Source organism: Hemiscyllium ocellatum, chromosome 21 (genome assembly GCF_020745735.1).
Source record: "Hemiscyllium ocellatum isolate sHemOce1 chromosome 21, sHemOce1.pat.X.cur, whole genome shotgun sequence".
Lineage (NCBI taxonomy): Eukaryota > Metazoa > Chordata > Chondrichthyes > Orectolobiformes > Hemiscylliidae > Hemiscyllium > Hemiscyllium ocellatum.
In genome coordinates this window covers 35,947,942-35,962,615 of record NC_083421.1, presented here as the reverse complement: position 1 = coordinate 35,962,615, position 14,674 = coordinate 35,947,942, and the positions used below count along the sequence as shown (strand labels likewise).

At 44.1% G+C, this 14,674-nt stretch overlaps 1 protein-coding gene across 1 annotated transcript in view; it reads left to right on the top strand.

Annotated features, from left to right (window-relative positions):
* The window catches only part of LOC132825649 (collagen alpha-1(XI) chain-like), an 80,765-nt gene that overhangs the window by 29,581 nt on the left and 36,510 nt on the right, over positions 1 to 14,674 (top strand). The window contains exons 13-21 of the mRNA XM_060841018.1: positions 2,389 to 2,496; positions 2,870 to 2,923; positions 3,056 to 3,109; positions 4,391 to 4,444; positions 6,514 to 6,567; positions 7,573 to 7,680; positions 8,787 to 8,840; positions 8,992 to 9,045; positions 9,140 to 9,193. Coding sequence (XP_060697001.1) covers positions 2,389 to 2,496; positions 2,870 to 2,923; positions 3,056 to 3,109; positions 4,391 to 4,444; positions 6,514 to 6,567; positions 7,573 to 7,680; positions 8,787 to 8,840; positions 8,992 to 9,045; positions 9,140 to 9,193 — 594 coding nt within the window. The remainder of the gene's footprint in view (positions 1 to 2,388; positions 2,497 to 2,869; positions 2,924 to 3,055; positions 3,110 to 4,390; positions 4,445 to 6,513; positions 6,568 to 7,572; positions 7,681 to 8,786; positions 8,841 to 8,991; positions 9,046 to 9,139; positions 9,194 to 14,674) is intronic.

The following is a 14,674-nucleotide window of genomic DNA, read 5'->3' as shown; positions in this document are numbered from 1 at the left end:
TTGGAAGGGCGGGGGGAGGGGGCGGGTGGTGGAGGCGGAGATGTCTCTTGTCCAAAGAAGTGGGCATGGAGGCAAAGGCAATGTTACAGCAATTCAACCTCATGTCATGCCCAATATTCATCAATAAAGCCAAGAATAAAAGTATAAAACTATGTCCTTTGCTGAGCACAGATTATTCAGCATCAGAATGAGGAAGGTCAGTGGCTCTGGTGAATACATGACAAGAAGTGAAGTGAAATGAAGAGATGGAAACCAGGGTGAGGGAAGGAGGAATCCAGGTTGGCATCAGTTTCTGTTTTTGGGGCCCACATTCTTTAACACGAGAAAGGAAGAGGAAAGGTTTTTTATTAAATTGTTGGATGAGACAAAGGATGAAATGGAACTGGAGACCAGTACAGCTTTGAGTTAGTGTGAGATGGCACTGACGCAGAGACAGGAGGTAAGAAAGTGTGCATATGGCAGAGCATAGCACTGAGTGTGAACCTCAGGATGTGGCGGGAGCAGAAAAAAAAAGAAAAATAAGTGGGCGGCACAGTGGCACGGTGGCACAGTGGTTAGCACTACTGCCTCACAGTGCCAGAGACCTAGGTTCAATTCCCACCTCAGGCAACTGTCTGTGTGGAGTTTGCACGTTCTCCCCATGTCTGCATGGGTTTCCTCTGGTTGCTCCGGTTTCTTCCCACAATCCAAAAATGTGCGGGTTAGGTGAATTGGCCATGCTAAATTGTCAGTAGTGTTAGGTGTAGGGGAATGGGTCTGGGTGGGTTGCTCTTTGGAGGGTCGGTGTGGACCTGTTGGGCCGAAGGGCCTGTTTCCACACTGTAGTAATCTAATTTAATCTAACCATTGATGTCTCAAAAATACCTGTAACCTTGGGTTTAAAACGTGAAGGATGGAACTTCAGTCAGAATTTCCCTGGGGTAAGGGAGGACTGAAGAGAGTCATTGGGAAAGGAGATGTGTCTGTGAAAGTGAGTTCTGGAAAACACTTTATAAAACACTGAGAGAGAAACAAGCTGAAAAGATTAAAACATCATCCCATCAGGAAGAAAATATAAATCTCTTGTCAGCTATTCACTATACTGTCCTGACTTTCTTCCTCCTTGTTCAATGTTTCAGCAAAACTCAATGCAAGTTGTAGAATCAACACCTGATTTTTCTGTTAAACCCTTAACAACCTTCAGGTCTCAACAGTGGGTTCAACATTAGGGCATGAACACCATCTTCCATTTTGGTTACTGTCCTCATCTCCTATACTTACCACATCTTGTGTCATGTGAAGTTGATCTATTTTCTCCTGTTCACATCTATTTTACAAAACAATTGTTCCTTTACCACAATTTGTACTCTTTTTGTCTTTAGTTTTGGGTATCCTCCATCTGAGTCACTTATTCCTCTTACCCTCCGCTGTCGTCATTAAAAATAACATTGTCCAGCCTTCTTTCAGTTCCAAAGCTCATCATCATCATTGGTGGCCCCTTGCAGATGTGGATGACTCTCTCCCCTTCTCAGGGTGAGTCTGTAGGTGGTTGTACAGACCAATGCGACTACCGCAGGCGATGTTATACTTGGGGCAGGTGGTGGTCACAGGACAGGGTGAGGAGGATTGGTGTGGCAGTGCATTCCTTTCGCCATTTCCACCTAGCTTCCACTTTTTCTCGACAGCAAGACTCAAGGTGCTCAACGCCATCCCAGATACTCCTCCATCACTTTGGATAGTCTTGGGCCAGTGATTGCGAGGTGTCTGTGGGAGTGGCGGATTCTGCCAGTGAGGCTTTGAGGGTATCCCTGAGGCACTTCCTCCGTCCACCTGGGGCTCACCCGCCGTTTCAAAGCTGGGCGTCCAAAGCATATTGGACTTGAAGCGATAACTCACCACAGATTCTGTCAGACTGGCTGAGATTCTCTAGCATCCTCTGTTTTTATTTCAGGTTTTCATCATCCACAGTATTTTGCTTTGTTAACAATATGAAGGCAATCGGAGCTGTGTTAGCTGCCCAGAACCTGAATGTAATGAACACAGATGGGTTTTCTAATGGGTGTGATTCTGAAGCATAGCCAAACTGACGCTCAGTCCACCACACGTTCAGGTGTCAGAGAGAAGCCTGAAAAAGGCCATCAATCACAAAATTAATAATCTCCTCATTACTTGTACTAATTTGATAATTGCACAAAATACATTTTACAGTGGCGCACCTAAACAATATGAGAATTCGTATCATGTATTCAAACATTCCTACTTTGGATGTTGTATGTTTGGAAAAGTAACATAATTTAGAAACAAAAACAAATTTTATCCAAAATTAAAATGCTGTTGTCTAAATATCACCTAAGGAAGGCCACTGCGCTGTATATTATTAACATCCAGTTGTGTGTCTTATATTTCCAGGGTGTTGAGGGCCCACAGGGACCCCCTGGTCCATTTGGGCCCATTGGAATAACAGGAGAACCAGGCAGCCGAGGCCAGAAGGGAGAGAAGGGAAAGCCCAGTTTAATGGTGAGAAATCTTTTACTGTTACAATCTAAAAAAAATCCTGGGCCTTGATCTGCTTAGAGCTGTCACTAAACAATTAAATAGGTCATTTTTTCATGTGCATGATCCAACTGCGTTACATCTAAGCATAAAAATTAACATTCAATTACCCTTTTTTCCTCTCTTTAGCTAGTTCAGAAGACACGTTTTCTCTTGACTTTTCTTATTCTTCCTTCCTGAACTATTGTGCAGTGAGTTTTTTTAATCAAATGCTATTGAACAAATCTAACAGCAAAGCACCCCATTATTTCTTGCACTTGTTGAAATCTGACTTATCATTTGATGCCCCAGGCACACTTCAAGGTAATAATGTTCTCAGTGTATTGCTGTTTAACAGGGTCCAGTTGGTTTAATTGGCATTACAGGCCTGATTGGACATGGTGGACAAGCTGTGAGTAAAGAACAGAACTTCATTTGTATCAGTCACGCAAGTTAAATTAAATGGTGTCATTCATTTATTTCTGTAGGTATAAGAATCGAAGTGATGTTTCTCAAATAGGCTTTCACTTTCCTTTCTTTTCAGGGTGATGTGGGACCAATTGGACCAGAGGGAAAAGTTGGGCCCAAAGGAAAGAAGGTACCTATCAAGTATTCCTCAGCAAATTACAGCCATTTAAAACCATTTGTTTTCAATATGGTACTCAATGTTTCAAATACCTGGACAAATATTCTGATCATCAACAGCTTACATTACTTTAGTTAGAATGACCCTTACATTCTGCTGTCTGTCATTTGTTCTATCTTAGCTTTGAAAATAACTTGTGAACCAGTTGTTGTTTAAAGGTAGCTCTCATCAGGGAAGGTTGAAGAATGCTGCAGTTACAAATACTACAGAACAAGAACAAATAAAGGCAGAAAAAGTTCAGCAAGTCACCGAGGAACTGTCAAGGAGGGGTTGAGAATAAGGCAAGGGGTAAAATACCAAATAAAAAAATTACTGGAGAAGCTCAGCAGATCTGGCAGCATTTGTGATGAGAAAGCAGAGTCAACATTTCAGGCTGAGTGACCCTTCATCACGATTGATGGAGGGGAAACGTAGATGGAGAAGTGTGGAATAATAGAGTGAATGGGAGACAGCAAACTGGGATGATCTCAAGGTATGGACTGATGTGATGCAATGTTGGAGGAGATGAGCAAAGAAGAAGAATTAGTGACATGTGGACTGAGAGAGCATTTGCATGGGGAGAGAAAAAAACATTCTCAGACCATGTTACAGGCCTTTGTACATCAATAATATCTAAAATTCACAATCAAAGAAGAAGGTATTTCATACAGGTCATGTCTTCACTGGTGAAATTTAATTAAATATGGAGAACGGCCTGAAAGTTTCAAAGGACTGATGATAAGGAACACCAGGACTTGGAGCATATCAACTGATCAACAAAATCCACAGGTGGAATGTGGGCAAGACAATAGTTGAGGAATCTGAACTGCTTGCTGATTAGGAGATATGGAAAGAGTTGGAGCGGAATCAGTGTGTCCCAACTTATTGTGTCAGAGAGTAATGAACCAACATCAAATACAACAAGAAGCTGCAAACACACAAACAGAATATTGATTATATGGTTAATGAGGAAGCAATTTCTGTTTTTTGAGTGTGTTGCCAGTTTCAGTAGGTGCGGCAGGTATAAGTGACAGACTTGTCACTGAAAATGGCTGTCATGGAGCCACATCCATATCCAACTGGCGCTATGGCACACTGGATTCAATGATACCATTTGATAGCCATTAACAATTTTGATAAAGCACTGACTTCACACAGCAGCCTACCTTCACCAGAGGTGGCATCAGTTGGCAAAAATAATATCCAATTCTGTGAACTTTATTTCCACTCATTCATTTTTTTCTGTTTTGCCAGGGTGAACATGGGCCTGTGGGAATGCCTGGACCCCAGGGTGACATTGGACTTCAGGTTGGAAAGAACAGACACTTTTTGTAACTAAAATAATTGTTTTAATCTAAAGCCCTAGCTTACACGAATGTTCAGTAACTCATTCATTCATTTTTCGAGGGAGTGTTTCCACTTTCTTTTTCTCATGTGAAATAATTGCAGATTTCTCTTGAACTGCTTTGTGAAAATTGCACCTTTGTGGAAAGTCCACAGGCTTTCAGTGTTGCACTGAAATGTCCTAGGTTAGCAGATGCTATGATAAAGTCATAATTCAGTAAAGCAGAGAGGAATATGATGATGCTGGACAGCTGTTTTGAGGTTTGTGTAGTGCTGGAAAAGCACAGCAGGTCAGGCAGCATCTGAGGAGCAGGAAAATTGACGTTTCAGGCAAAAGCCCTTCGTCAGGAATGAGGCTGGGAGCCTCCGGGGTGGAGAGATAAATGGGAGGGGAGTGGGGCTGGGGAGACGGTAACTAAGAGTACAATAGGTGAATGGAGGTGGGGATGAAGGTGATAGGTCGGAGAGGAGGGTGGAGTGGATAGGTGGGAAGGAAGATTGACAGGTAGGACAGGTCATGAGGATGGTGCTGAGCTGGCCGGTTGGAACTGGGGTAAAGTGGAGAAAGGGGAAATGAGGAAACTGGTGATGTCCAGTCATTTCTCCTTTCTCCATCTTACTCCAGTTCCAACCGGCCAGCTCAGCACCGCCCTCATGACCTGTCCTACCTGTCAATCTTCCTTCCCACCTATCCACTCCACCCTCCTCTCCGACCTATCACCTTCATCCCCACCTCCATTCACCTATTGTACTCTTAGCTACCTTCTCCCCAGCCCCACTCCCCTCCCATTTATTTCTCCATCCTGAAGGCTCCCAGCTCATTACTGATGAAGGGCTTTTGCCTGAAACGTCAATTTTCCTGCTCCTCAGATGCTGTCTGATTTGCTGTGCTTTTCCAGCACCACTCTAATCTTGACTGATCTCCAGCATCTGCAGTCCTCACATGCTTGAGGTGCTACAATCAAAATATTTATCATTTTGAAAGATTCCTGTAACTTTGCAGAACTCTGTACTGGTTTAAAAAGGTCAGTCAAAGTTGAGGCAATCGTCATTACAGGCTCCTCTTTACAAAAGAAACAATCCAGCAATCCAACTGCCTGATTTCCATTTTTGTTCTTCCACTTTGCTGAAATTAAGGTGAATTTCATTTCTTGAATTTAATTTATTCCTTCTCTTCACTCATTTGGACCTGCAGTCTAAACCTTCTTATACCACAGGCTTTACATCTTCGAAAAGCAATGTTTTTAATTTTCATGGCTCTTCACCTCTGATTGTTTTCCTACACTTTGATTGACTCTTCAACTGACTTGCGAATTTTAAGAAAATCTTTTGGAGGTGCAGGGCGGAGTATGAAGGCAGGTTTGCCTGTTGTGACTCCCATTCTTAAACCATGCAGAATTTTTTTAAAGGAAATCAAGAATTCCACCAGCAGCCAGAAGGAGCTAATCTTCAAACTTCAATAAGCAACTGCAGATTGTGAAGTTGGTTGCTTCCTCTCATTGTTTGTCAGCTTTTCATTGACAGGGTTTCCCCTTAGACCATTTAAAAGGCTCATCAGAAAATCAATAAAATGCCAAGGCTGAGTTACAGCAACAAGGTGCACCGTTTCAGTCTGGTACAAACTTAGCTTGGGGTTGGGGAGAGAGCAGCAGAAAAAGATCATCTGTCAATGTAATGTTTGGGAATGAGTCATTTTGTCTTGATGTTGATTTATGGATTATGAGGCTGTGAGAGTTCGAGAGAAGTAATAACTGACCTGTGCAATAACCTGTCACGTTGGCTGAATATGAACTGCCATTTGTCTTCAACTTGGAGACAGCCTCTACTCCAGCTGTTCTGAGGAGAAAGTATGACAGAATAGTCATCAAAGATTTCCTTTTCCTGCATATATGGTCACACTTCAGTGATATGACTTGCTTAACATTTACTTCATAATTTATGAGGTGAATTCATTTTTCAAAGAAAGCAAAACAGATGGATATTTCAAACTGTGTCATGATTCTAAAGTCTTTCTTTTTAAATCAAAACATTAGGGGTTACCTGGTGAGAAAGGAGAAGTTGGTGATCGTGGAAACGCTGGGCCCGTTGTAAGTGATTAGAATCATAGAAACCCTATGCTGCTATTTGGCCCATCAAGTGTGCACCGACCCTCCGAACAGCATTGCTCCCACGTACAAACCCCACCCCTATCCCCGTGACCCTGTATTTACCATTGCTAATCCACCTAACTTGCACATCTTGTGGCAGAGAACTGAAGCATCCAGCAGAAACCCACACAGACAGACAGAACATGCAAACTCCACACAGACAGTCGTCAGAGGCTAAAATCGAATCTGGGTCTCTGGCGCAGCAAAGCAGCAGTGCTAGCCACTGTGCCAACTCTGATTATTTTATTATCTTTAAGCAAGTGTAAAGGCATCTCAACATGAGAGGATGGTGGCAGTAGGTTCAATTGAGCATTCAAAGGGAAGTAGACTGTTATCTGAAAAGGTTATAGAGTAAAATCAAGAGAAAGGCACTTTCCAAATTGTTCATTCGAAGAGCCAGTGCAGACACAATGGACTGAATGTCCTCCTGTGACAACTTAATGATTCTTGAGTTGCCAAAGGGGGAAAAGCACTGGGTCCACTCAGAAAGATACCACTTAATGACTCAGTATATTGAGGCAGACAGTGGTTCAATAGCGTGCACCAAACAGTTTGCTGTTCCCAATCTGAGAATTGAAAATTGCTACCTGCTCCTCCCCCCACCTATTAATAAGCTTCTCTAGGAGTCTAGCGAGTTGTTGGCTTTCTGCCTCACCCTTACATTGAAAGTAGCAGTGGGATAGACAACTGACACGCCATTCAAGAGCCTTATTTTCAAATCAAGCTCGTGCCTGTTCTCCACCTGATGGGAAGTTGAAACTCCAGCTAAATATGAGTGTTGGCCTGGAATTAAAATGTATATGTCTAAATCTTATGCACTTATATTGAAACTGCCATGATAAAATGCTATTGGAAATGCATCATGAATGTGCTAATATATCAGTAGAGAATGATTGTATTCCTTCAAATTCTTGCAAACCTGTTGACTGCAATTATCTGTTACAGGGTCCACTAGGTCCTGTGGGAACCAAAGGTTTACCAGGACCCAAAGGTGAAATTGGATTTCAGGGAATGAAGGGTGAAGTAGGCCTTGAAGGAAAACCAGGTGCTATGGTAAGTTATATGTTCTGTGACATGTCAGAATGATCATTTATTGAAAATATGAGAGTGATGGCCTTTTTACTTAATATGGTCTTAGAACATGTGACATTGGTTAAGCAAGTATATTTCTGGAGCACAATTCCATTCTTATGCTGTTTAATTTTATTCTGGGGATTCAAGTGTCACTCAATTCTTAGACTGTCAGATAATCCAACATCTTTGCGCTATTTCAATGTCCCTGTACTGTTGATTCTTTGAGTCTTTACTGCACATGTTTGATGCAAAATATTCAACTATCAGGCCACTTTTTTCAATTCAATTCTACTCCTGTAAGTAAAAACAAAAATTATATAGTTAAAATGTCAGTGCTTTATTTCTGCTTGTCCTATAATATATCTTTCCAATATTCTTGCATCTTCACTCTTCAGTTTCTTTCTCTGTGTTTGATTGTTTGTAAGCTTATTTGTTTCTCTGTTTCATATTATGAACACTGCTTTTGTCTTCGTGGAAAGCCATTCAATTGGGAGGTGATGTATTATTTTTAAATATTGACCTTTGAGTCACAATATGAAAGATTTGCGGAAGAAGACCATTTGGCACAGTTATCTAAAGCTAGCTGTTTCGTTCTTTTGAGGCCAATGGTTTGGAAAATTTGATCTAATCTCTTGCATAGTTGTTTTTTCTTTCAGCATCAGTTACAACAGCACAGCTACTGGGAGATGAGAGGAGAATTTTAACTGTTTGATTTGTCAGTACAGAGGACCTCCAGAAATGCTTGGGAAGTTGGAATTTGGAGCTTCCTTTGGAGCTTTGCGAAGTTTTAACTTCATATCTTGTGTGTGATGTCAGTGACATGCTCACTGTTTGGGGGCAAGTGACAGACTTGGCTTCTGGTTGGTTGGGGAATACAGGGGAGGAGGCTACTGGACCTGGTAAAGCTAACCCTTGAACTGAGGTAGCAGTCAATGGTCCTCTCAGTTTATGGTGACTTTCATCAGCATTACCTTTTGTTTCCTTTCTTCATAACATATTTATTTCATTTCCCCTGAAATGATAATATTAACTTAGTTCCAATAAGTCAGGATCCAAAATCAGTGTGACAAAATGTGTCTTTTCAGGGATCAGACGGACCGGTTGGGGAAACAGGCCCAGTTGGGAAACCAGGGACAGAGGTTGGTAATATTGTTTAGGCTCTTGGCCTATATATGACTGAATGGGGTGAATAAAATGGATGTCTCTTCATGAGTTAAATAATTTTGCATTTTTTTTTGCAATTCTCTTCCTCATTTTATTGTGAATTTACGTTGGACACTTAAATATTAGGGTCCTATTGGAGAGCAAGGACCACAAGGTGGAGTTGGCCAACCAGGCAGAATGGTAAATATTACTATTTGAAAAATAAAACAGAAAGCTACATGACCATTGCTCTATGATATCTTAAGTAGTTCATGCGAAATGTTTGCATTTCTAGGGTCTAAGAGGTCAACAAGGACCGGAAGGCAGAATGGGGATCAAAGGAGAAAAGGTGAATTAAATGCAGAAACAATTGAACTATTGATCTATTAATCGATGCCTGAAAATGGAAACTGTCCATTTTAACAAGACTTTTTGAGGCAGTGTTATCTCCACACAGCTCTTTCATGTGCTGATGAACTAATGAAGAAATACGCAGATTTAAAAGAATTGCTGCTGATTCAGTTTCATATTTGTTGCAATGTATTTATTTTAATCACAAATCTCACGAAAGTCTGCGCTTTCCGTAATCTTTATAATTTATAGAATTTTTACAAAATGTCTCTCACCTGTGGGATAACCCTTACTTGGCCTCTCCAGATGCATAGCTCCAAATGCCCCATTAAAATTATAACCTCTGAAAGGAATGTAACTAAATCTGAGGTAATCCAAAAGCAGAGTTCTTTAAATTTCACTGATGTTTTACTGCCTAGCTCAAATTACTTTGTTTTATTTCATTGTTCTTCAGTGGTTTATGGAATTGTTGGCCTTTCAGCTCTCAGTGCTTTTAAAAGATCAATTCAGCAAAGGTGCATAAGGTAAACTCCTTTTGCACTCACGCACAAGTACCTTACAAAATTGCATGTGGGCCTGGTTAAAATGATAGGGCTTTGTAACAGTGAGCTTATTTAAGTCTGTGGGTGGCACGGTGGCACAGTGGTTAGCACTGCTGCCTCACAGCGCCGGAGACCTAGGTTCAATTCCCGCCTCAGGCGACTGACTGTGTGGAGTTTGCACGTTCTCCCCGTGTCTGCGTGGGTTTCCTCTGGGTGCTCCGGTTTCCTCCCACAATCCAAAGATGTGCGGGTCAGGTGAATTGGCCATGCTAAATTGCCCGTAGTGTTAGGTTAGGGGTATGGGTGGGTTGCACTTTGGCGGGTCGGTGTGGACTTGTTGGGCCAAAGGGCCTGTTTCCACACTGTAAGTAATCTAATCTAAGCTGAAAGAAAGCCTTGTATTTATATAGGGCCATTCACCTCCACCACATGTAGAAATACATTTTACAGCCAATGAAGTATAGTCACTGATTGTAATGTTGGAAACACAACATCAAAGTCCCAGAAAAGAAATTTGATCATGTCCAAATAATCTGTTTTTATGATTGAAGCAAGTTATTGCTGAGGATACATCAGAAAACTTCCCACCCTTCTTTGGAATTGTGCTATCAGATCTTTTACACCTATCCAATGAGGTTGATGGCCCTTGATGTAATGTCTCATCTGAAAGACTGCATTATAAAACAGTGCAGCATCTTCCCAGGAATATGCTAATTGTCAGCTTTGATTTTTCTACTTCAGAACCCACAGGAAACAGACCCATAGTCACATGAGTCAGAGGCAAGATGTCTACTAACTAAGTTATCACCAATGTTTGGACTAAGCCTCCAGAAGCAGTTTCTGGTATTGTCAGTCTTGGCAAAGACAAGGGCTAGAAATAGAGGCTTTGAAATTTAGCAATCCTGCACTTCCACTTTAATCATAGCCTAACAAAACTGCCATGTGTTGATCTTAAGTGCATCTTGATCTATATGGAATTGTCACAACCAAAATATATGAATAACCGGAGCAACTTTCCTGTGCCCACATTGCCCATTCACTGTGCAGAGTCGCAAAAGTAGTACACACCAGTTGTAAGGCACAAGTACTTGACAGAGCATGCTCAATAATCTTTGTATTGCAAAGAATTGTCCTTTTACAAAAAGCACAGTGGGGACTTCCAAAAGGAAATTGCCCTTTGCTAATATCGTGGATCACCCTGCAAGTATTGGTTGCCAGCAGCAGACAGGACACTAGTAGCAGTTGCACTGTATAACGACATCCCACCCGTCTGCTCTCCTTTTCTTACCACAACAGAAAAGAATGGTTTGCCTTTTAGCCCCTTTCTTTAAGAAAACCTAGTACTTTCAAGACAGGGCTCTGATCTGGTGCAAACAGTTTCCAATACCATGAGCTGCCATCTCCACCCAACAATGACACCACTGTGCCAGGAACCCCAAGGTAATTGGAAACTTGGATGTCCCACTCCACACCAGATGCATCACCTCCTGACGGGCCGTCATTCTGATAGGGGGCAATGATAGCCACGCCTCCGGCCTAGGTATCCTGTTGCGAGGCGGTAACTTCACCATCTCCGAGGTTAAGGAGGTGGTGGGCGGGCACCTCCTCATCACCGACATCATGTACAGGAATGCTCCCCTGAGACTGATTAATGTGTACGCCCCAGTGGGTAAGAGTGAATGGTTGGCCGTCCTGCAGCAGCTCCCACTGTTACTAGCTACAGCCAGGCAGGTCATTCTGGCCGGAGACTTCAACTGTATCATTGATGCAGATGGATGATCCGGCGTGGGGGACAGTAAACTGGACGCCATGTCCAGAGCCCTGATGGAAATGGTCAAAGATGCCAAGCTGCACGACATCTTCAGCACCCCTGCAGACGGAGCACAGAGTAGATACACCTGGTCATGAGCATACGGGTCTATCCGCTCAAGGATAGGTTACCTGTTTGTGTCCCGAACACTTTCGGTCAGATCCACCGACGTCAAGCCGGTGTTCTTCTCTGACCACTGCCTCCTCCTGGCCGACTGTCGCTTACAGGACGAGCAGCGGACTGGTAAGAGAACATGGAAGCTGAACACAAAGCTGTTGACCCCAAGAAGTATTGAGGAACTCAAGAGGGATTACACAGGTCGGAGAAACATGAAGCCCCTGTTTGAATCCCCAGCAGACTGGTGCGAAACAGTAAAAGTGAACATCAAGAGGTTCTTCATCCTCAAAGGTGTTCAGGAGGCGAGGGAGAGGTGGGGAAAACTGTCCCAGCTCCAGGAAAGTATGCAGAACCTGCTCCTGCTGCAGACGATGGGGGTCGATGTCACAGAGGACCTCCAGCAGGTGAAGGGCCAGCAAGCCTCGCTCTTTTCTTCAGAGGCCTCCAAGATAATCTTCCGGTCTACGGTCCGCTCCGTGGAGTAGGACGAGACATGCTCACGTTTCTTCTTCCAGAAGGTGCACAAAGAGAGCTCCGTGCTCAGCAGCCTGAAGGAAGAAGATGGCTCGATAACATCATCTCAGGCTGACGTCATGAGGATCAGTAAACCCTTCTATGCCAGTCTGTATGGCTCAAAGCCAACCGGCAGCGCAGCCTCCCAGTCATTCGTGTTCTCTATCACGATGGTCTTAGACGACAGAACACGCGAGAGGTTGGACCAGCTGCTATCTCTGGATGAGCTGACCAAGGCCCTCGAGTCCTTCGAAAAGAATAAAACTCCCGGAAGCAACGGCTTACCAGTCAATCTGTATTCTGCTCTGTGAGATTTGATTGGCCAGGACCTGCTGGAGGTGTATGTCAGTATGCTTCTGGCAGGTACCATGAGTGAATCCATGAGGAAAGGCATCATCACCCTCATCTACAAGCGGAAAGGGGAGAGGGAGGAAATCAGAAATTGGAGACCAATCTCACTATTGCATGCGGATTACAAAATTTTGTCAAAGGTTATCGCCAACCAGGTCAGGTCTGCTCTGGGATCAGTGATCCACCCTGACCAAACCTGTGCTGTACCAGGCAGGAAGATCGCTGAGAGTCTCGCACTCCTCAGGGATACGATCGCCTATGTGCAGGACAGAGAGGTTGTACACCTGCCTCATCAGCCTGGACCAGGAGAAAGCCTTTGACAGGATATCACATACATATATGAGAGATGTCCTCTCCAAAATGGGCTTTGGGGAGGAAATCTGCAATTGGATCAGACTGCTCTACACCAACATTGTCAGTGCAGTCTCAATCAATGGGTGGGAATCAGATAGCTTCCCAGTCAGATCTGGAGTCAGGCAGGGCTGCCCTCTCTCTCCTGCCTTGTTTGTGTGCTGCATAGAGCCATTTGCTGAGTCCATTAGGAAGGATGCGAGCCTGAGAGGGGTGACTATTCCTGGCAGCGGGGGCCTACAAGTGAAGGCCTCCCTGTACATGGATGACGTCACCCTTTTCTGCTCAGATCCACTGTCTGTGCACAGACTCTTGTGCATATGTGACCAGTTCGAACGGGCCTCGGGGGGCCAAGGTCAACCGAGGCAAGAGCAAGGCCATGCTTTTCGGAAACTGGGCCGACCAATCCTTCATCCCCTTCACCGTCAGGACTGACCACCTGAAGGTGCTGGGTATTTGGTATGGGGGAGCTGAGACATGCGCCAAGTCTTGGGAGGAGCGTATCAGCAAAGTGAGGCCGAAACCGGGCAGATGGAAGCTACGGTCACTCTCCATCGTGGGAAAATACCTGGTCAGCAGGTGTGAGACACTGTCATTGCTGTTATACGTGGCACAGGTCTGGCCTATTCCCAGAACCTGTGCCGCTGCAGTCACCCGAGCCATCTTCCATTTTATATGGAGATCAAAGATGGACCGGGTCCAAAGGGACTCGATGTATAAATATCTGGGCAATGGGGAAAAAAACACACCCAATGCCACCCTCACCCTGATGGCCACCCTTGTGTAGCTGCATCAAGCTGTGCGTGGATCCTCGGTACGTTAACACCAAGTGTCACTGCGTACTGAGGTTCTACCTGTCCCCGGTGTTGCAAGTAGTTGGACCGTTCCGTATCACCTGTCCTTCATGGCGAAGTTTATAAAGAAAAACACCTTTGACCACAAGTCCATCAGGAAGTGGTCAGCACGTAATGTCCTTGAGACCCTTCGGGAAAAGGAGAAGGTGGATCCTGTTGAGCGGTTCCCTGAGCAGACTGCCAAAGCCATTTGGCAGAATGCCTCATTGCCAGAACTTTCCAACAAGCACCAAGACATGGCTTGGCTGGTGGTGAGTAGGGCTCTGCCTGTGAGATCCTTTATGCACATCTGGACTCTCAGCCGCACCGCACGCTGCCCTTGAAGCGGCTGCGGGGGGGACGAGACTGTCACACACCTCCTTCTGGAATGTGCCTATGCAGAGGAAGTCTGGAGAGGAATGCAGTGGTGTTTGTCGAGGTCCATCCCGAGCAGCGCTGTGGCGCGGGACTGCGTGCTCTACGGTCTGTTCCCCAGGACATACACCGAGACAAACATCAACTGTGCCTGGAGGATCATCAACTCGGTGAAAGACGCTCTTTGGTCTGTCCAAAACCTGTTGATCTTCCAGCTGAAGGAGTTGACCCCGACTGAGTGTTGCAGACTGGCACATTCCAAGGTCCAGGACTACATGTTGAGGGACGCACTGAAGCTTGGGGCAGCTGCCGCTGAGGCGCAGTGGGGAAAGACCACCGTGTAAGGTCTGCCTGCCTAAGAAGAATAGAGGGCCGACACAGTCATTTGGGCTCCGCTGATGCTTCAGCAGAAGAGCTGGATAATAAATGTACAGACTTGTATATAGGAAAAATAAATTTCGATGTCTGAATGTAAAGCAATGTAATGTGTGCACAAGAATGGCATGGCCAATTGTATAGAGATCCAAATAATTTTATGAATAAAGTATATTTTTGAAATAAAAATACAACAAAGAGTAATTTCTCAG